Source organism: Lepidochelys olivacea, assembly GCF_965140295.1.
Source record: "Lepidochelys olivacea isolate rLepOli2 genome assembly, chromosome: 28".
Taxonomy (NCBI): domain Eukaryota; kingdom Metazoa; phylum Chordata; order Testudines; family Cheloniidae; genus Lepidochelys; species Lepidochelys olivacea.
The window spans coordinates 5,624,887-5,646,363 of record NC_140438.1 but is presented as its reverse complement, the minus strand read 5'-3'; the positions used below and the strand labels follow the sequence as shown (position 1 = coordinate 5,646,363).

The 21,477-nt window shown below is 55.1% G+C and overlaps 1 protein-coding gene across 6 annotated transcripts; it reads left to right on the top strand.

Annotated features, from left to right (window-relative positions):
* The first annotated feature begins 60 nt into the window (after positions 1–60).
* On the top strand, positions 61–18,490 carry LOC311514135 (uncharacterized protein). Of its 6 annotated transcripts, none has more exons than XM_084616548.1 (9): positions 61–139; positions 2,961–3,047; positions 3,560–3,778; positions 5,285–5,397; positions 8,658–8,740; positions 9,405–9,524; positions 15,102–15,276; positions 17,543–17,756; positions 18,001–18,490. In XM_084616548.1, the coding sequence occupies exons 3-7, from the start codon at positions 3,587–3,589 to the stop codon at positions 15,272–15,274; spliced, it is 681 nt and encodes a 226-aa protein (XP_084472674.1). In that variant the 5' UTR covers positions 61–139; positions 2,961–3,047; positions 3,560–3,586; the 3' UTR covers positions 15,275–15,276; positions 17,543–17,756; positions 18,001–18,490. The 6 variants fall into 6 exon arrangements, with proteins under 6 accessions (XP_084472674.1, XP_084472679.1, XP_084472675.1 ...); XM_084616549.1 differs by lacking the exon at positions 61–139 and adding an exon at positions 1,969–2,699; XM_084616553.1 differs by lacking the exons at positions 61–139; positions 15,102–15,276 and adding an exon at positions 15,337–15,443 and having other exon boundaries at positions 1,947–3,047.
* The last annotated feature ends 2,987 nt before the right edge of the window (positions 18,491–21,477 follow it).

The following is a 21,477-nucleotide window of genomic DNA, read 5'->3' as shown; positions in this document are numbered from 1 at the left end:
GCAGCCGGAGGGGCGGGGGGGAGGACACACGTGACAATGTGGGGGGCAGAGCTGGGGGGAGAGGCGGGGGCTGGCAGGGCCAGGCCCGGGGAGGAGCCGCCCCTTCCTGCCCCCCCCTCCCCGGGCCCGGGAGCCCTTTGTGAGTCCGCCGCGGCGGGGCCGGGGGCAGCGCGGAGCGGGCGGGGACACGCGTGGGGCGGACACGCGGGGAGCCCAGGCTGGGCCCGGGGGCGGGGGGTCAGAGCCGGGCTGGGGGGAACGGCTGGTGCTGGGGCCAGGATGTTGCTTGGAGCAGGGGGATGTTTGGGGGGTGTTTAGTTGGGGGGCAGAGCTGGGGTTTGGGGGGATGTTGGGGGGTGGGGGCAGAGCTGGGAGTTTGGGGGGGATGTTGGGGGGTGGGGGGCAGAGCTGGGGGGATGGTGGAGGAGCAGAGCTGGGAGGTTGGGGGGATGTTGGGGGGTGGGGGGCAGAGCTGGGGGGATGGTGGAGGGGCAGAGCTGGGAGTTTGGGGGGGGATGTTGGGGGCTGGGGGGCAGAGCTGGGGGGATGGTGGAGGGGCAGAGCTGAGAGTTTGGGGGAGATGTTGGGGGGTGGGGGGCAGAGCTGGGGGGATGGTGGGGGGCAGAGCTGGGAGTTTGGGGGGGATGGTGGGGGGTGGGGGGCAGAGCTGAGAGTTTGGGGGAGATGTTGGGGGGTGGGGGGCAGAGCTGGGGGGATGGTGGAGGAGTAGAGCTGGGAGTTTGGGGGGGATGTTGGGGGGTGGGGGGCAGAGCTGGGGGGATGGTGGAGGAGCAGAGCTGGGGGTTTGGAGCGGATGTTGGGGGGTGGGGGCAGAGCTGGGGGGATGGTGGAGGAGCAGAGCTGGGAGTTTGGGGGGGATGCTGGGGGGTGGGGGGCAGAGCTGGGGGGATGGTGGAGGAGCAGAGTTGGGGGTTTGGGGCGGATGTTGGGGGGTGGGGGGCAGAGCTGGGGGGATGGTGGAGGAGCAGAGCTGGGAGTTTGGGGGGATGGTGGGGGGCAGAGCTGGGAGTTTGGGGTGGATGGTGGGGGGTGGGGGGCAGAGCTGGGAGTTTGGGGGGATGGTGGGGGGCAGAGCTGGGAGTTTGGGGGGGATGTTGGGGTGTGGGGGGCAGAGCTGGGAGGTTGGGGGGATGTTGGGGGGTGGGGGGCAGAGCTGGGATGGTGGAGGAGTAGAGCTGGGGGTTTGGGGCGGATGTTGGGGGGTGGGGGCAGAGCTGTGGGGATGGTGGAGGAGCAGAGCTGGGAGTTTGGGGGGGATGTTGGGGGGTGGGGGGCAGAGCTGGGGGTTTGGGGGGGATGTTGGGGGGTGGGGGGCAGAGCTGGGGGGATGGTGGAGGGGCAGAGCTGGGAGTTTGGGGGGGATGTTGGGGGGTGGGGGGCAGAGCTGGGAGTTTGGGGGGGATGTTGGGGGCAGAGCTGGGGGTTTGGGGGGGATGTTGGGGTGGGGGGAGGGTCCGTGTTCAGATCTGGCCCTGTGGGAGCTTTGGGGGCTGGGGCTGGAGCCCTGGGAAGGTCTGAAGTGGGTTTTGGGGGGGGGGGGGGGAGCAATCTGCTCTCTGGCAGAATTTGCTACTGGGGTTGTGCTGCGCGTGCTCAGTAACATCCGCTGAAGCCACGGCCCCCCCCCCCCCGCCCTTCTCCCTGCCCTTACTTGCCATCCCAGCCTGTGTCCCGCTTTTTACAGGGGGTTAAAAAGAGGAGAAGGGGGGCGCCCAGGGTGTGAGCCGGGGGTGGGAATTGACTGGCTGGGGGGTGCCCAGCAGCTGGAGGCAGGGTTCGGAGGGGGGGGGCTGGGGGGCACAGTCAGGGCTGGGGCGGGGCGAGGCGCTGGCAGAGGGTAAAACCCGGCCCAGGCAGGGGCGGGACGGGGGGAGAGTCACCGTGGAGGGGGCTGAGCCCCCCGTGTTGGCAATAATGGGGGGGGGGCAGAGGGGTTTTTTATTTCCCCTCCCCCAGAGGGCACCTCTCCGCCCGGGCTGCCCAGGGCGGGTGCTTCAAGGCCCGGGCCCCCCCCCCCCCCGGCCAGTCACTGCCGCCCCTGTCTGCCGTCACCGGCCGGGGGGGCTGCCGGGGACTGGATTCAGGGAAATATTTTGCATACACCCCCCTCAGAAACAAAGACTCCCGGATCAGGGCGTCCGGCAGCGTAAAGTCTCCGCGCGGGTCCCAGATTTGCCTGGTCGGCTGCTGGGAGTCCCTGAATGGCGCTCCCTTCCTTGGGCTCCATTTGCAAGAGCCATTTGCCCCTTTTTACCGATCCCTTTTCTGAAAGGCTCTCTTCGTTACTTTTAGCACGTCCTCGCGTACCCGTCCTGTCGCTGTGCAGATACGGGTGGGGTTTAATTTATAGTTTAATCACAGATACTCCTGGGAAATCTCTCGAAGTCGGTCGGTCCTAGTCGTAGCCCTGGCATCTGGGTTGTTTCTCGTGTCGCACTTGGCTGTGGTTTTTCTCCTGTGATTTGTAATTTGGTGGCAGGGATGGCCAACGTAGGGCCCCCGGGCCCAATGCAGCCCGAAGAGTTGCACAATGTCAGAGGTATCAGCCTGTGACCGAGGTACCCCCAATTTGCTCCCCGCGGACCAGAAGACGGGAAAGGGGAGAGGTAGCAACTTGGGGCAAGTCGGCAAATAAGGACAAACTTCCTCATGAGTAACGGCTACTGGTAGCAAATTAGGTCAGATCGCAGGTTTTTATCTTGGGGGTCGGCCTACACCCCTGTCACTTCACCACGGGGTTCTGTGTTTCCTCTGGAAAATCTCCCCCCCCCCCCCCCATTTCACCATCGCCTCCCAGATCGTCCTCACGGAGGTTGAATGAGACCTGGAAAAAGTCTCCTTGAGTCCCAGGGGCTCGGCAGGGCAGGACGGGCCCTGAAATCGGGCCGTTGTGAGGCCGTTTGCAGCGGTTTGTAACCCCCCTCCCCTGCTTCTTCTAGGAGCCCCCCCGAGAGCGTCGGGCCCCTCTGGGAAAAGAGAGAGAAGCCGCCGAAGCCGAGGAGCCGCGGCAAAGCCAGGAGCTGCTGGTAGGTGCCCAGGGCCCAGGTTCGCCAGGGATCCCGGTGCCCCGAGTGACGGCGAATGCAGGGCCCGGCCTGCCAGCCTCATCCAGGGACCCGTCCCCACCGGAGCCCAGGGTCCGACACGGGGGTGGCATGGTGCCCGTGGGGTGCGGGAGGCCGCTGGGCAGGAGCGGGTCAGTCTGTGTGAGCCCCGAGCCCCTGCCCACGGGCTGTCTGCGTGTCACAGTGACCGGGGAGCCTTTCCCGCACCTGGGGAGATGGGGAGGAAATGCGGGCTGCAGAGATGGAGGGTTTGGCCCAGGGCAATCGGATGAGGTTTTGGGGAGAACAGTCCACCCCCATGAGCGATGTACAGCTCACCCCTGCCCTGATCCGTCCCCCCTTGCTGGGGTAAATAACCTTCCCGTCCCCCAGCGCAAGAGATCCCGCGCTCTGGGAAATAACTCCCCCACCCGCCGGGAGGGGCATTTGTGGGTCTCCCCCAGTACCCACCCGCCCTCTCCCTGTGGCTGCAGAGCCGGACGGCAGCCGAGAGGCAGGAGATGGTCTGGGAGTGGCGGGATCTGCGAGGGTTTCTGGCGGAGCAGGAGCAGCGGCTGCTGTCCCGGCTGGAAGAGCTCGAGAGAGCCGTTGTCCAGAGAAGGGATGCGGGCGCCTGCCGAGTGTCCCGGGAGATTTCCCTGCTTGGGGAGCGGGGAGGAGAGAAGGGGCAGCTGCTGAGCCCACCCCTGCAGGTCAGGCTGTCGTTGCAATGACCACACGCAGCGTTCCTGTAGGAGCGTCTGCCCCAGACCCCAAAGCACTTTACAAAGGGGGGTCGGGGCAATTATCCCTATGGGAGAAAGGGGGAAACTGAGGCACAGGGAGGGGCAGAGCGCTGGCTCAGCGGCTGCTGCCCCTCCCAGGGTGCTGGGAGCTCTGGGGGCAGGTAAGTCCTGGGCTCTGTCTCCCTCCCCCCATGGCGTGTTAGGTCTGCTAACCGCACTGAATACAGGGCATCTCCCTGCCCCGGCAGCGTGACACGCAGGCTTAGAGCCTGTGATTTTGTGTCCCCTCGTGGCTGCCTCAGCAAGGGGAAGAGCCTTTTAGTCTCTGACGGCTGATACGTCCCACCAGGGCTGTGAGACATATGGGCCAGGGGCCAGACCCAGGCTGTCTGACGTATTTATGAGGCCACATCACGTATTCAGAGTGTGCAGAATCTCAGCTTTCGATTTTTTTTTTTAAAGTAAGTTTCTAGCCCTCCTGGTTGCAAAGAAACCCTCCCAAATGGACACGGAGACAATGCTGCCTTCCTGAGTCTGCAGACAGCCTGAAACAGCAGCTCAGAGGGGTGTGAATCCCCTTGGCCTCCGTTAATCTCATTGGCCTGCCAACACTTTGATGTCAACATCCAGTGTTCCCTGGCTAATCGCTTGAGCGGGTGGGAATGAAGCCTTCGAGAGGTGGGAATAGGGGGTTGTCTTCGGGAGGACTTTGGAGAGACGCAAGGACAAGGAAGCAAGAGATAACTAGAGGAAGGAGGGTGGCAAAGGAAGGGTAGAAATAGCAGGGGCCATAAAGCGGTGTGTGGGAGTTGGAGTGATATTGATTGTGACAGTGAAGGACTTTGTAAATAGCAGTGTTATCTCCTGTTCCCCGGGCAGCGTCTCCCCTTGTCCTTCGCGCCTGGGTGTCCCACCGAGAGCAGCGGGTGTCCTGCTGCGAAGGGAGGTGGGGGACGGAGTCCTAAATAGATGCCCCGGGCCACTGACCATGACGGAAAGTGGAATACAGCCCTCTCCTCCAAAGGAGTTGGACACCCCAGGGTTACTGGTTTAGCTGAAGGGCTCAGGGCTTGTGGTGTTTAAGGGCCCACGTTCATTCCCTGCTGGAGATCTGGGCTGTGTCTGTGGGACGCACCCACTCTTTGGTCTGTGTCTCCTCCCTTTCCATGTAATCCCAGTGCTGGAGCCCCTTGGTGCTGGAATATCCCAGTGTGGGAGGTGGCCCGGCTCCCCACAGAACCAGGGCGTCCCGGAGAAAGCTCCTGAACTTCTCTCCGTTCCGTGCCCCAGTGTTTCCCCGTGTCCCACTCTCTGGGCCCATGGCCGGCACAGGGCTGAAGGCAGGTGACTCACTAGAACAGTGCCCATCCTGGGCTGCAAAACACAGATCCAGGTTTGCTGGAGTTTGGGGGTTGCTGGGCTCAGGATCTGGGATCCAGGCCCATTTCTCACCCCTCCCTCTTTCCCTGGCAGGGAGGACGGGGCGTTTCGGAAGCCGGAGCCGGGGTTTGCGGAGCTGGAGAGGAGGCTCAGCGATTTCTCTCTGACAAGTGCCGTCCTGCAGCAGGTCCTGCGGGGATTCAAAGGTGAGTGGGAGTCTGGGGGTGGCGTCTCCTCTGGTTAGAGCGACCCTGGCCCTGGGGAGGAGTCGGGGACTCTCGGGATGTCACTGACCCCGGGCTCCATCTCGCAGCCCCAGCTCCGCGAGTCGCCCTTCCCCATGGAGTCGCCCTGTGGGGCTGGCTCTGTCTGCAGCGACTGCATTGTGGGCCTCGGTCTGTGTCACCATCCCGTAGTTTAGAGCAGTTCCATTAATAACCAATGGGGATTTCTCTATGAACGCGAGGGACTGAATCCTCCTCTCTCCCGTCCTCTCCTTCCCCTAGAGACGCTGCAATGGGAGCTGGGGAGTGACACAGGTACCTGTCTGTCTCTGATGGGCCGGGGGGAGATTTCAGACCAATAACCATGTTCGCGACAGGGCATCACGGCCTCCAGCCCCGATGTGCACCTGGGAAGGGTGGAACAAGGGGAAGCCGGGTGAGCCCCGTGACTGATTCCCTCCTGATGTGACGTCTGATGGGGATTCAGAGCGAATCCAGATCTCAGGGTAGGTGTTTCCCTTTGGGGAAAGGAACAACTGCCCCGAATGGTTGAACTAGGATGAGACCAAGACAAAATATCCAGACCCTGAGGACACCCATCTCCCCTGTTTAGGGGTTCAACTACACAGGGCCCTGGGCTGGGACCTGGTGGAGCGGGAGGGCCCAGGTCCCCCTGCACTCCCTCTGGCCGACAATCTTGCCAGTAGGCCGCCCGGCCACTGAAGGCCGTATCACAGGTTGGTTTACTGCCTGCAGACTGGCTTTGAATGTTCGTCTGGAACAGAGATGGAGCTGCCGTAGGGCATGTTGGTGTTTCTCACGCTTTTCACGTCGGCGACCCTTTATTTGAAATCCTTCTTTTCCCTTTGGGATCCCCTGACATTTACTATGACGTGAGAATAAAACGCATATCAAGCTTGATCCTATACAACCTGCATGCCTGCGCTTCAAGAGGCTGCCAGAAAGTAGATGTCCTTGAGGGCTAAAAGTCCAGGAAGTGGGGGAGGGAGATTTTCTTTGCTTAAGATCATAGTAAATCTGTCAGTATCTCACGGCCCATCTGACTGCCTGTCATGAACCTCTGGGCATTGCAATCCACCAGCTGAGAAACCTTGTGCTGGATCCCTCATGATTTTGTATCCCTGTTGCCTATGAATGGGAAGAGAGTGTTACATTTTATATGAAAAAAGAAAAGGAGGACCTGTGGCACCTTAGAGATGAACCAATTTATTTGAGCATGAGCTTTCGTGAGCTACGTGCATCTGATGAAGTGAACGGGGCCATGCCGTTGGCAGCATATACACTCAGCTTCATCCTTTTCTTCTGGGTTGGTTTTCTGAAAACTTTTGAATACTTGTGCTCTGAAACGCATTCTGAGAGAGCCTGTCATTTTCTTCCCGTTTTAGTGTGTCAAATCTTTAAACCTGTATCTGCTAACAGCTTGAAATGTGTACGTGATGGGCGTGAGATTCATAGAATCATAGACTATCAGGGTTGGAAGGGACCTCAGGAGGTATCTAGTCCAACCCCCTGCTCAAAGCAGGACCAACCCCAACTAAATCATCCCAGCCAGGGCTTTGTCAAGCTGGGCCTTAAAAACCTCTAAGGAAGGAGATTCCACCACCTCCCTAGGGAACCCATTCCAGTGCTTCACAACCCTCCTAGTGAAAAAGTTTTCCTAATATCCAACCTAAATCTCCCCCACTGCAACTGGAGACCATTACTCCTTGTCCTGTCCTCTGCTACCACTGAGAACAGTCTAGATCCATCCTCTTTGGAACCCCCTTTCAGGTAGTTGAAAGCAGCTATCAAATCCCCCCTCATTCTTCTCTTCCGCAGACTAAACAATCCCAGCTCCCTCAGCCTCTCCTCATAAGTCATGTGTTCCAGTCCCCTCATCATTTTTGTTGCCCTCCGTTGGACGTTTTCCAATTTTTCCACATCCTTCTTGTAGTGTGGGGCCCAAAACTGGACACAGTACTCCAGATGAGGCCTCCCCAATGTCAAATAGAGGGGAACGATCACGTCCCTCGATCTGCTGGCAATGCCCCTGTTTATACATCCCCAAAATGCCATTGGCCTTCTTGGCAACAAGGGCACACTGTTGACTCATCTCCAGCTTCTCGTCCACTGTCACCCCTAGGTCCTTTTCTGCAGAACTGCTGCCGAGCCATTCGGTCCCCAGCCTGTATCGGTGCATGGGATTCTTCCGTCCTAAGTGCAGGACTCCGCGCTTGTCCTTCTTGAACCTCCTCAGATTTCTTTTGGCCCAATCCTCCAATTTGTCTAGGTCCCTCTGTATCCTATCCCTGCCCTCCAGTATATCTACCTCTCCTCCCAGTTTAGTGTCATCTGCAAACTTGCTGAGGGTGCAATCCACCCCATCCTCCAGATCATTTATGATCAGTACATTCAGATGTGCAAGCATTTCAGATCGGGCGTGCATGCCTGTTTGTTTATTGTGTGTATCTTCACGACTAATACGGAGCCTTTCTTCAACAGGCAGCTTTGCGTATACACAGAGACTCATGTATTCTCAGAATGCATCTATCTCTCTTAATGGAGTGTACTTTTCTAACAAAACAAGTTGTTGTTTGCGTATTTGAATGATACAAAAGTAGGGTGGCAACCAGAAAAAAAATGAATAATGCTTTATTTTTCGGAAAAATCGGTTTCAACTGAAAACGAAGGGGCTTAGATATCAGGCAGCCTGAAGCTGGGCCTGGTAACCCTTTCGCTGCTCTGTCTGTATCGCAGCCCGAGAGACTGATACCCCACCCGTGTTTTGTAGTGGTGGGGATGAGGCAGAGTGTCAAGAAGAAATGGCATTAGCTCTTGCAGGATAGGGAAGGCCTCCAGGAATAGACAATAACCAAGTCTCTGAGCCAAGAGGGGAAAGAAAAACCGAGGAGGAATAAGTGGGGAGAGAGGCCATGGGTTCCGAAACCTGCTCAGATCCAGTTCCTGTCTCAGCACTGGACAGATTTTGCCTGGTCCCTAGCTCTGCATAGTCCCCCCTCTGTTGGGGGAACGCGCCGTCCTAGGGAATATCAGGTTTAAAGGGTCTGCGTGGGTTTAGTCCTGGTGGGAGGGGAGGGGGTCTACACTGGAGTGACCGAGCATTTCCCCCGCACGAGAGTCTAAAACGTCTCTGCAGAGAAATCGCCCGTGAGACGCGTGATGTGAAATGACCTAAAGTCTGTTCTGAAATCCCCCCCAAATAACCCTTCTCCCCCTGACAGGCTGCAGAATGACATCCCCGGGTCCCTCCAGATTCTCCCAGCCTGCCCGGGGATGGGAAATGGGCATGGCAGAGCTGGCTCAGGTAGGGATGCTGGGGGGTTCCCGCAGGAGCCGGCGGGACAGTGAATACACAGGAAGGGGGTGGGGGGGTTGATCTAGGGGTGGGAGGGTGCAGGAAGGGCACAGGGTGGAGAAAGGGAGGGGGGCAAGGTGCGATGAACCTGCTGGGACTCGATAAATCTGGGGTCTCGGTTCTAGGAATAGAGCCATGGGGGCTGGGTGTGGAAATTCCCCTCTTTGTGGAAGAGGGAACAACCCGGCCTGGGCTGGGAAAACTTCCCAGTCTCCCAGTGCTGGAGGGGAGTTGTTATGAGATATGAGGGGGACACCCAGCGGAGGGACTTAGGGAAGATGCCCCATCCCCTGACATCCAGCTGCCTGAAATGGGGAGGGTGTTGGGCTTCCTATCGGGGAACCTCCCTGGGCCCTGCTGGGGGCTCCATCTCTTGTATCAGCCTCTGGTAAGTCTGTGTCTGATGAAAGTGAAGACCCTGCCCCCTCTGTCTGCTGGGAAGGATGAGGGGCTCTCTCTGCCTCCCCTCACTCTAACGCTTCCTGGGTGCTCGAGTTGGTTTTGGGTGGGGCTCTGCTGGCTGTGTATCCGTTTGATTGGCCCCTCTCCCCCACGAATAGTGGGGCTGTGAGTGGGGCAGCAGGTCCTGAGCGGGGGGCTCTGGCTCTTTCAGGGGCCGGTGACCTTCGAGGAGGTGGCTGTGTATTTCACCAGGGAAGACTGGTGGACCCCGCTCAGAGAGCCCTCTCCAGAGACGTCATGCAGGAGACCTACGAGAACGTGACCTCGCTGGGTAAGGATTCCCGTCCCCTCGGTTCTTGGCAGGGGAAATGCAGAGTTAAGGTTCATGTCACCCCCACAATGTAACCTTAACTCTGCCCTGTTTCAGCATGACCCCGACATGGCAGTGACACACACGCGAGCCCTCTGGGAACAGGGCACAGGAGCAGAACAGCGCAAAGTCTAACAGCTTCTCTTTGCGAAGGCAAAACTTGGATTTAGGTCTCGCCTAGCAAACAGAAGCTTCCAATCCCTGGCCTGCACTCAGAGATTGAGAGATTGAGCCTACACCGCACGAACCATCACCGACTTTCACAATATTACCCTGCGTTTTCCCTCCCCCTGAGGAGTCCTCCTGAGTCATTACCTTCACTTACCCCTCTCTAAGCCCTGGAGACCACTAGTGCCCACGATGCTCATGGAAAGTACCCACCCCCGTGCACATTAATTGTTGCGACCTTCAGCACTGAAATGAGGCATTAGTCCTCCAAGGTTCACGTGCACCTCCCTTTCTATCACAGTCCCAGCTCCGCCAAGCTGTTCCAACGAATCCCTCCCCCATCCGATGACCGCTACAGCTGACCCAGTGCACACGACACAAACAACGGCATGTTCTTAGTCCTTCCTCGTGTCTATTGTAGAGTCATAGATTTGTAAGGTCAGAAGGGATGGTTGGGTTATCTAGTCTGATCTCCTGTATCACACAGACCATCGAGTTTCATCCAGTTGCTGCTGTATTGAGCTGAATACCTTGGGTTTGACTAAATCATCTGCCATTTCTTTGGTAGTTTATTAACCTTACTGCACCATAGTCAGTGGCTAATGCTAGCTCCAGGGTTACGGGGTGGGGGTAGAGTTAAGGTTGTGTTACAGGGGTGGTGTGAACTTTCATGCTTCATTTTCTGGTTTTCAGAGCTCTAAGTTTACTCACTGTTTATGTTCTGGAAGGGCCTACGGCAGCATTTGGCAACCCTAACTCTGTGTTAAAGAAGTTAATTCGCTGGGCCTAGATTATAATCTTTTTTGGTTCAGGGCAAAACTCCCAAGAGGAACTCCTGGAGAATGCAAAAAAAAAAAAGAAAAAATGCATGACAGACATTGTCAGAAAGCGATCCGTGGGAGGGCTCGCACTCCGATGCATGACGCATCTCTGGTGCAGTGGCCACCGTGTGTCCTCTTGAGTTACCCCAGTTAGTTTGAGAGGAGGTGGCTGGAAACACTTCAACAGAGCCTCAGGGTTTGGCTACATTGCAACATAATCCCAGCCTTACTCGTGGCCTCGAGTCTGCTGACCGTGGGTTTGAAAGCCCAGGCTGGAGCATCTCCGCTCATTGGTGACCCTAGGTTAAGAATTTTTGAGACCAGACTGAATAGCTGGGCTCCAGCAGGTCCGAGTCCAAGCAGCTGGATCCCAGACTTCCTAGTGCCTTCCCGAATAGCGGTGGCCCCAGCCCTTTGTTTGTGGAGCAATGTGGGGGAAACCGTGGCGGTCCTCCCCGCACGTCATGGCAAGTTTTCGCGTCCCGTGGACACTCGTCCCGATGAGCCCTCCTTGTGGTCTGTACGCTCCCAGCGACCGGAACCCTGCAAAACGGAGAATTCGCCGTTGGAAGAACTTCTCTTGCTCTTGGGTTTTTGCTCCCGTCTCACAAAACGGGCAGAGCTTCTGGGAACCGCGGGTGGACGTTCTGGCCGCGTTTTCTGACCCACTGAACGCACCTGGTAGAGCTAGCGATGGAGGAGAAGGAGGACACGGACATAGAGTACTCAGATTGGCTGCTGCTACCCATGGCTCTCGGTGGAGCGGCCGCTGTCCCCTCCGTAGGCCGGCGCTTCTGGAGCACGCTGGTGGGATCACATCGTCATGCAGACCTGGGGTGACCAGCGATGGGCGCAGAGTTTTTGCGTGAAGGAAGCTACGTTTCTGGAGCTTTCTGAGCAGCTCGGCTTGATCCTCCAGCATCGTGGCACACACCTGACAGCAGCCCGGCTGGTCCAGAAGGGGGCAGGGGGTTGCCATGGAAAGTAGGCAAGAGGCAGGTTTGCCCTGTCCAGCTACTTTTAAGTCCTGGTTACTTGGGCCACCCAACCATGGTGCTGGCCAAAGTGTTCCTGGGATGCATTGCATGGTACCATGGAGGGGACTCGGGCCATATTCTTGCTAAGATGTTCCGGGTTAGGGCATACGTGGCCGGCTTGCCACCAAAGGCCTAGGATAAAAATCTCTTTTTTGGTGGGGGTGCAGCAGGAGCCTGCCCGGTTGCGGTGATTAATGAAAGCAGCCACTCAGACAGGTCTTTTTGCTGCACTCTGCCTTCCTCCCTCAACGGGCGTTCCTGTTGCAGGAACTGCGATGCAATTGTTGGGAACCTATAGGAAAGGGATAGAGAGTAAGACCTAAAATATCACATGGCCTCTGTATAAATCCAGGGTACGCCCACATCCTGAGTAGGGCGTGCAGATGTGGTCGCCCCATCTCAAAAAAGATATATTGGAATTGGAAAAGGTTCAGAAAAGGGCAACAAAAACAACGAGGGGGATGGAACAGCTTCCGTATGAGGAGAGGTTAATAAGACTGGGAGTTTTCAGCTGGGAAAAGAGACGACTAAAGGGTGATATGATAGAGGTCTATAAAATCATGACCGGTGTGGAGAAAGTAAATAAGGAAGTGTCATTTACTCCTCTCATAACACGAGAACTGGGGGTCACCCAATGAAATGAATTTAAATGGTTTAAAACAAACAAAAGGAACTATTTCGTCACACAACGCACAGTCAACCTGGGGAACTCCTTGCCAGAGGATGTTGTGAAGGCCAAGACTGTAACAGGGTTCAAAAAAGAACTAGATAAGTTCATGGAGAATAGGTCCATCAATGGCTATTAGCCAGGGTGGGCAGGGATGGTGTCTCTAGCCTCTGTTTGCAGAAGCTGGGAATGAGAGAGAGAGAGAGGATGGATCACTGGATGATTCCCTGTTCTGTTCATTCCCTCTGAAGCACCTGGCCTCCGGCTTCCATTTGCCATGAATCCTTCCCTCTTTGTTATTGCACAGGGTTGTTGGCCCTCTCCAGGATGTCAACCATAAGTTCATTGTGGACACGCCATCTCTGGGACAGGTCTGTGACGGTGCAGAGACCCAAGCTTCTGCTGGAGTGTTCATGGGCTGCCGAGATATGACAGCCAGGACAGGTCGAGCTGCCTGCAAGCAGACTTAAAACAAAACGTTATTGTCCGAAATGGCTCAGTGCAAAAGCTCGGGGGTGGGGGGGGAAATACTGGTGGAATCTGAAAGAAAAATCGGATCTTTTGTAAAACTGACCTTCGGTATAGTGTGAGAGGAATGCCGCAGATCCCAGAAGCTCCATGGACACTACTGGGTTAATCGCAGTGAAAAGTCCATACAGCGCATGGTAACTTGAAAATCCCAATTTTGCTTAAAATTACAGAACATCTGGGGCTCTGGGGGAAGCGACATGGCCATGACCTGCTCCATAGGCCTTCTCTATCCTTTCAAGCATTCCACATTTTGGAGGACACAACCGTTCTTGTGGTTCCTGGATGGCAAAGAGAGATTTTTATCCCAGGCCTTTGGTGGCAAGCCGGCCATGTATGCCCTAACCCTAACCCGGAACATCTTAGCAAGAATACGAGTTTCTGGTAAAGCTTTATTTTTAATGCTTGTTTCAATGTTTGTGCTTCCCGGTCTCCAGTTTGAACTGTACGTGGTGGTGGAAGTAAAGGCAGGGTGGGTGCTCCAGGAAATGGGTTTGGGGAGCGGGAAGGAAGGGGCGCTTTTTGGCGGGAGCTTCTGGGAGGCAGGAGCAAGGACTGCATGGGAGAGTGGGGTGCAAAATGGTTGGGGGCATAGGCGCTGACTGCCTGGATGCTCTGGGGCTCAATTATTGTTCAACTACCTCGAAAGAGGATGGAGCTCGGCTGTTCTCAGTGGTGGCAGATGACAGAACGAGGAGTAATGGTCTCAAGTTGCAGTGGGGGAGGTTTAGGTTGGATATTTGGAAACACTATTTCACTGGGAGGGTGGTGAAGCACTGGAATGCGTTACCTAGGGAGGTGGTTGAACCTCCATCCTTAGAGGTTTTTAAGGTCAGGCTCGACAAAGCCCTGGCTGGGATGATTTAGTTGTGGATTGGTCCTGCTTTGAGCAGGGGGTTGGACTAGATACCTCCTGAGGCCCCTTCCAACCCTAATCTCCTATGATTCGAATAGGAATTGGGCCATGTGACATCAGACGGGTCTGACTCAAAGAGCCAAGAGAGAATGGGGCTGCTGCAGATAGGGAGGAAGAAGGACGATCTTCTGCATCCCCAGAGTCACTCCCAACCTAGGACACGGCCAAGATAGCCCGCTTTTCGCAGGGAAGGGGTGGTCTTGTGGCTGGGAGGAATGGAAGGCCTGAGAAATGGTGGCTAGTGACCGATTAGGCAGGGAAGAGGCCAGTGTGGTGGGGGGGGTGGCCACTTAGCAATGGAGGAGGAAGAGTGAAAACGGTAATATCTCAAAATGTCGACAGAATAAAGAGAAACTGGGCAGCAATAAGAACGGGGCATAGCCCCTAAATCGGCGAGGGCTCTGTGGGGACCCTGTGTTAATGGGGTAGGCTCCCGGCAGCTCCAGACCCCCCCCAAACCGTCCCTCCACTCCATTTTTTAAAAATCTTGAATTTCACAGATTCCGGTGTCGAAATCCTACGTTTCACGGCGCTGTAACCGTGGGGGTCCTGACCCAAAGGAGGGTCATGGGGGAGGGAGGGTCGCAAGGCTATTGCAGCGGGCCCACGGTATGGCCACCCTTACTTCTGCACTGCCTTCAGAGCTGGGCGGCCGGAGGGCAGCAGCTGCTGGCCAGGAACCGAGGTCTGAAGGCAGCGCAGAAGTAAGGGTGGCCATTGCACAGTCCCCCTGCGATATCCAGATTTCACTGGGGAGACGGGATTTCACCGTCCGTGACGTATTTTTCATGGCCGTGAATTGGGTAGGCCCTCCCCCGTAGCTCCAAACCCCTGAGATGGGAGCCAGAGCGGCTCTGTAATATTGTTGAATACTGTATGTTGACCTGGCTGTGGGGATGGATATGCTGGTTCAGTTTAATAGGGGGGCTGTATGGAAAACAAGCGGGAAGGGAAGAAGAATGGCTCAAAATTAGCCACCCTTTGGCAAACCCTTGACAACTGGTATGAGACAATGCAGGAGCTATCGGCGGTAATTGGCAAGGGGAAAGAGACGGAGACCCGGGGGGGCCCAATGGGGTGTCTGAAGAAGTTAGATCTGCTCTCACCGATCCACAGGGTCTGGTCTATGGGGCCAGTGCAAGAGGCCGGTTTGAAATCCATTTCAGTCTCTCTGTCAGCCCTAGGAGAGGGCCCAGTTGCCTCTCACCTTTCCCCTTTCTTCTCCAGCTCGGCCCGATGCTCTGCTTCCCGGCTGAGAGGAGAGGGCGGGGGACTCTCTTTCCTCGCCTTTGGTTGTTGCCATGTGGAAATGTCCTGGCCATGGGGGGTGACTTTGTCTCTTTGGATTCTGCATTGATCTGCTTCAGCCTGTCCTTTAACGATCCATTCGATCCACCCCAGCTGCCTACCTGGCACACGCACCTCAAATCTCCGGTCCTGCCCCAAGAACGGAGCAACCCGCTTTTCACCCTGGGGAGCAATGCAAAGTACAGAGGGAAACCGAGGCAGACATCGGCACCAGAAAACTATCACCGCAGTTCCCCGTGGGTCACACCTGCCTAGCTGACCATTGAGGGTAAGACAAGCAGGCATGAAGATTGTTATTTGAAAATCCTTTTTTTTTCTTACCCTTGAGTCCTGCTGCAAAATAGACCCGACTTTGGCATGAAGAAGGCTGTTTTGCGAGCGTACACAAATGATCGCAGACTGACGAAGGTGTCTGCATTCAGCCTGGCCTGCTGGGTAAGCATGGTTCATCTGCTGGGTATTGTAGCCCCGGGCCTGGCCTAGGAGAATTGCAGAAGTCCACTCCAGGAGAGAGAAAGGCACAAGGCCTGATTGGGGTGGGGGATTCAAAGAGCTGAGGAAGGGGATGAAGACTCAGCTGTCCTGTCCCTCACTAATACACCCACGCCCCTTCCTCCCACCCCTCTCCACCTCCTGGGACCCCGGAAACACTCACTCCTTATATTGCCTTATCCTTTCCCACGTCTTCCAGCCCTGCTCGCTCCCAGTTATCCCAAATTTCCTGCTCCCCAACCATAGGCACTGACTTGTATTTTTCCCGGTGGGTGCTCCACCCCGAAGCTCCCCCCCCCAACGCAGTTCTCCTGAGGCCCCGCCCATGCCCCGCCTCTTTCCACCTTGCTCCACTCCCTCTCCCAGCCCCCGCCCTTCACTTGCTCCTCTCAGCCCCCTCCCCCAAAGTCCCCCTGCCCCCGACTGGCTCCTCTCCGCCCTCCCCGGAGCACCTCCTGTCAGCTGCCGAACAGCTGATCAGGGGCCAGCCCTGGGGCCGCCCCACAGCTGTGGCTGGCATGTGCTGAGCGCCCCCCCACCCCCGCTATTTTTTTTCCCGTGGGTGCTCGAGTCCCAGAGCATCCAGGCAGTTGAAGGCTTCAGGTAGTTGAAGGCTGCTACCAAATCCCCCCTCACTCTTCTCTTCTGCAGACTAAATAACCCCAGTTCCCTCAGCCTCTCCTCGTAAGTCATGTGCCCCGGCCCCCTGATCATTTTCGTTGCCCTTTGCTGGACTCTCTCTGTCCAGTTTGTCCACATCCTTTCTGTAATGGGGGACCCAAAACTGGACGCAGTACTCCAGGTCTGGCCTCACCAATGCCAAATAGAGGGGAATAATCACTTCCCTTGATCTGCTGGCTATGCCCCTACTAATGCAGCCCAATACACCCTTAGCCTTCTTGGCAATGAGGGCACCCTGCAGACTCATATCCAGCTTCTCGTCCACTGTCACCCCTCGGTCCTTTTCTGCAGAACTGCTGCTGAGCCAGTCGGTCCCTAGTCTGTAGCTGTGCCTGGGATTCTTCCGTCCGAAGTGCAGGACTCTGCATTTGTCCTTGTTGAACCTCATCCGATTTCTTTTGGCCCAATCCTCCAATTTATCTAGGGCCCTCTGTATCCTCTCCCTACCCTCCAGCCTATCTACCTCTCCTCCCAGTTTAGTGTCATCTGCAAACTTGCTGAGGGTGCAATCCACACCATCCTCCAGATCATTAATATTTTTTATATTCTCCTTTTCCAGAGGAACTAGAGTCTGTTGCTCCTAAATTATAGCATCTAATTCCCCAGCCTTCTCCAGACCCTGGGGGATTTTCAGACTCCCTCCCATTTCGCCTGACTTGCTAGAGTCCCTAATTCCGTGTGTGGGGCATGAACCGCCGGCTCGGGGAGGCTAGCCCCCCGGCCCAGCCAGCCCCTTCGGCTTGTTCTCCTGCCCCCATCCCTGGGCCACCCAAGCGCCTCCAGCCCCAGAGCACCAGGCGTCGTGAGCACTGGCTCCATCCCCCTGGAGCCCCTGCCTGCAGCCTGGGCCCCCCCACCCAGCCCCAGCCCGGGGCCAGGGAAGAGCCCCAGAGCACGGGCAGGCAGCAGCCTGGGGGCAGTGTGTGGGCTCGGCCTTTGACACCTGCTGCCCATGCCTGATTCCTCAAGATGTGCTTCCCTGACATCTAATACACCCTCCTATTGCTTAGTCCTCTGACTTCCACCAGCCCATGCTCGCTGTTCCCAACTTCCCTGGGACTCTCTTTCTCAGAAAGAAGCAGGTGGTTTTCTTGCCCGGAGCCATCTTCCCTTTCTAGGCTGTGGAGTTACGGTCTCCGTGTTCTAGGCCTCCCTTTGAGGAGGAGTGTCGGGTGGTGTGTTTTCCCAGCAGAGATGGGGTTAGTTAAATCCCTCTTTCGGCCGAGCCGCCGACACGTTTGAGCCTCTGGGGAGCTGGCCCCGGCATATTGCAACTTCCGAATGGGCTGGGGTTAAAATAATAGAATTTTTGTGCGTGACAAATCTCCCACGAACCCACCGGATTTCCTTTCCCTCTGCAGAGTTCCCGGTTTTCAAACCTGACGCGATCTCCCATCTGAAACAAAGAGGACGAACCAGAGATCTCTGATTCAGAGGAGACCGAGAGCCTCAGGGGCGCATACGCAGGGGAGGAATCACGAAATCAATTCGAAACCTGTCCGCGTCTGAAGGACACAGCTGGGATTCCCGACCGAGACCTTGTGAGTTCTCCGCGTTCAGGATTGTCCCCAGCAGGTTTGTATCCTCAGGGTGGATGTCGCTCATGATGTCCTGCCCTTTGTGAGTGACACCTGGCAGTAGCTCCCTCCTTGGCCTCCCTTCTCCCTGAGTGCTTGGGTGGGATTTACAGGCAGAAATGATCCCCTCCCGTCCCGTGGGAAAGACTTTGGGGAAATTCAGTTCCTGACTAATTCCCATTTCTCCAGCACTTACTTTGGTTAGCTCTCCCCTGTTTCTGAGGCGTCTCTCTCTATCCCAGCAGGTGATGGCATGGCGGGCGAGGAGGAGGAGAAGAAACCTCCTCAGGAAGATGCTGAGAAAGTGGTACCATGTAGGGCGTTGCTGCAAATACCTCAGGAGGATGTGTCCCCGAGTCACGAGCAGAGAGAAGGTCGTGAGAGTCAGCACAGGCCAGAGAGGAGGCAGAGAAACAAGCCAAGGGAGAAAACAAAGAGCTCCATTCATTATTGGGGGGGCCTCACGAGTACCTTGAGGAAACCACAGCCCAGCACAAAATCCAAACGGGGGAGAGAAATAGCCCACGCAGTGAGTGTGGGGACCTTGTGAGTGCGGGGAAAATCTTCGCTCGGAGCTCAGACCGAGCTGAGACATCAGAGGGTCCACACAGCCTAGAGAGACTACAGATGCTCTGAGTGTGGGAGAGCTTGTCTCAGAACTCAGCCCTCACTTCTCATCAGAGGATTTGCAAAGGAAATAAACACGATGAGGACTTTATCAAAGGCTGACAACAGGTTTTTGGGTTTTTTTTTTTGCTCTTTACTAGTTTTTGCTAATTCCGTCTTAAAAGCTCTTCGAACTATTCGTGTCACGTGGTCTCTGGGGTCCCCTAGGTGGGTTGCCCGTTTTTCTCTTTTGTACCTCCCCGTTCTTTGGGATTAATCCTCTGCTCCATCCTATCAACTCCTTTATTCTGTGCGTCATGGGAACATGTCTTCCTAGCTCAGTGGTTTGAGCACTGGCCTGCTAAACCCCGGGTTGTGAGTTCAATCCTTGAGGGGGCCATTTAGGGATATGGGGCAAAAATTGGGGATTGGTCCTGCTTTGAGCAGGGGGCTGGACTAGATGACCTCCTGGGGTCCCTTCCCACCCTGATATTCTATTCTATGATTACCAGGAATGTCATTAGCTCCAGGGGACAGGGGTGACCTACACTAGCTCCATTGAGATAAAATTACCTGGCCCTCATCTCCACTCGGATTTCCCCTGTGGCCTTAGCTAGCTTGATGTCAGAACATTCTATTCGACATTGGTGAGGCCTCTATTCGACATTGGTGAGGCCTCATCTGGAGTACTGTGTCCAGTTTTGGGCCCCACGCTTCAAGAAGGATGTGGATAAATTGGAGAGAGTCCAGCGAAGGGCAACAAAAATGATGAGGGGACTGGAACACATGAGTTATGAGGAGAGGCTGAGGGAGCTGGGATTGTTTAGCCTGCAGAAGAGAAGAATGAGGGGGGATTTGATAGCTGCTTTCAACTCCCTGAAAGGGGGTTCCAAAGAGGATGGCTCTAGACTGTTCTCAATGGTAGCAGATGACAGAACGAGGAGTGATGGTCTCAAGTTGCAGTGGGGGAGGTTTAGATTGGATATTAGGAAAAACTTTTTCACTAAGAGGGTGGTGAAACACTGGAATGCGTTACCTAGGGAGGTGGTAGAATCTCCTTCCTTAGAGGTTTTTAAGGTCAGGCTTGACAAAGCCCTGGCTGGGATGATTTAGTGGGGGATTGGTCCTGCTTTGAGCAGGGGGTTGGACTAGATGACCTTCTGGGGTCCCTTCCAACCCTGATATTCTATGATTCTATGTCAAACCACAACTATTCCTGCAGTAAAGACATAGAGTGTGTTTTGTAGCGGGGGGGTGTCTAGCAGGTTTAATCAAAATCTCACCAGTGCTCCATCAGTTTTCCTTGTCTAAACAACCCTGGAGCGTCTCATTTCTACTGTTGCTCCCACTGCAACGTGATGGTTAGAGTCACCAACTCCCTTTGGGCACCGATTCCCTCATTCCCATTTGTTCTCACATTGCCATGGGTTGTGCTGAACATCACTTATTTATTGTACCGTTTTCTCACTTAAAATATACTTGATTATAGCAAATTCTTTGACACCCAAAGACAATTGGGTGTGTCGGAGGGATTCCCTCCTTTCCCATCATCTCAGCAGTGTTTCTGTCTGTCTCAGCTGTGTAGAGTTTATCTTCTTCCCGTCGTATCCCTCCACTTCCCATAGTTCCCCAAGACACAGTGTTCTGAGCTCTCCGTGCTTGGGAATCATGGTTCGATTTCTTTGATCCTAAATCAGACTCGTTAGGTTTGGAGGTGCAAGAGTCACAGACCTGGAAGGAGAATGTTTAATGGATCTAAAACTGTGTAATTATTCTTAGTTTAAACCCCCTTTTTCATCTATAGGCAAAGCCACTTCCTGTCTTTTTCCTTCGGAGTTGGGATTGGTTTTGGATGGGAAGGCTGGTTGTTTTTTCCCATTATGATGACGCGAAAACGTTCCTAAATCACATGATGCGGTAACTGTGAGACAGCGTGGAGTGAAGCAGGTTTCAAAGGATGAGAGGAGAAGATGGTGGGAGAATTCGTTGTCCTGATTCTGAGTCATCGGGTGTATCCTGCTCCGGAATTTAACTTCCTGTGAAACCAAAAGGCTCTTACCCCTCGGTGACAGCTGGGTTTGTCTCTCTCTCCTGAAGGCCGGTGATTACATAACTGGATATTAGTTTTGTTTGACTGAGTGTAACAGATTTCCTGGGGACTTTGAGCCAAATGGTAAAATAGACTCTATTCTTTTTCTTTTGCTGTTTTCCCACCGTGCCATGATGACCCGGAGAAAGTCCCAGTGCAGTTCAATCAACGGGAGAATATGCCAAGTTATTGGACATGCTAACAAAGCCATAGTAGTGTGTTTCGATCTCTGCTCTGAAATCGTGGTCTATGGTAGACCCCAAACTGTGCAACTAACTGGAGTAAGTGCAGATGATCAGAGGGGTGTTCGATTGTGTAGGTCAATATTGTCAGACAATCCATGGGGAGAATTCCAAAGTAAGAGGCATGGAACGGTGCAAAATCCCCTTGTATTTGGTTCTCAAACTGGTTGTGTCCCAGGCCCTACAGGAGGTTACTCCTGAAGATCTCGCCTGGCTAATCTTGGGAATTAGGAAATGTTGTCCCGAACTACGCAGATGTGGCGGAAAGAGAAGTGGTGCTTTGCTGAACTCGCCCTTTCCAGTTGCGGCAATTTGTGTGTACAATGAAGTCGGTGTTGAATGTGAGACTGCTGCAAAAAAATAACTATTTTCTCATAGAAACCTCACCTCTGGGAACTCAGTGAGACTCAGATCCAGGCCTGTAATCTGGTTCCTAATTTAGATCCATGACACCATTTTAAAGAAATAAACTGGACCTGTTTGAGAGGCCATTCTTCACTAAAATTACTCAGATTTTGGGTGGTCTGGTGAAGGATTCCACCACGGAGAAGTGTAAATTTACCCTGAGCAAGGCGAAGGATTTGCAAGAACTCGGGTAGAAATAACAGGCACGCACTTGTTCATTTTCACCCCGGGGAAGAATTTGACCTGGGTCCTAGTGTACCACAGCGGCACCGATTACAGCCCCAGAGGACGCCAGGGTTAGATTGGGAACAGTTGTCCTCTGCCGTTGAGATCCAAAGTTCCATGAGGCAAAGTGAGAAACGGTTGATGCTTTCAGA

Bases quoted from the DNA above. Each gene is read 5' to 3' on its own strand.
- LOC311514135 (XM_084616548.1), top strand. From the start codon at position 3,587: ATGGTCTGGGAGTGGCGGGATCTGCGAGGGTTTCTGGCGGAGCAGGAG. The intron at 5,398-8,657 runs GTGAGTGGGAGT...TCCCCCTGACAG, and splicing joins GGTCCTGCGGGGATTCAAAG to GCTGCAGAATGACATCCCCG. The intron at 9,525-15,101 runs GTAAGGATTCCC...GATCCACCCCAG, and splicing joins CGAGAACGTGACCTCGCTGG to CTGCCTACCTGGCACACGCA.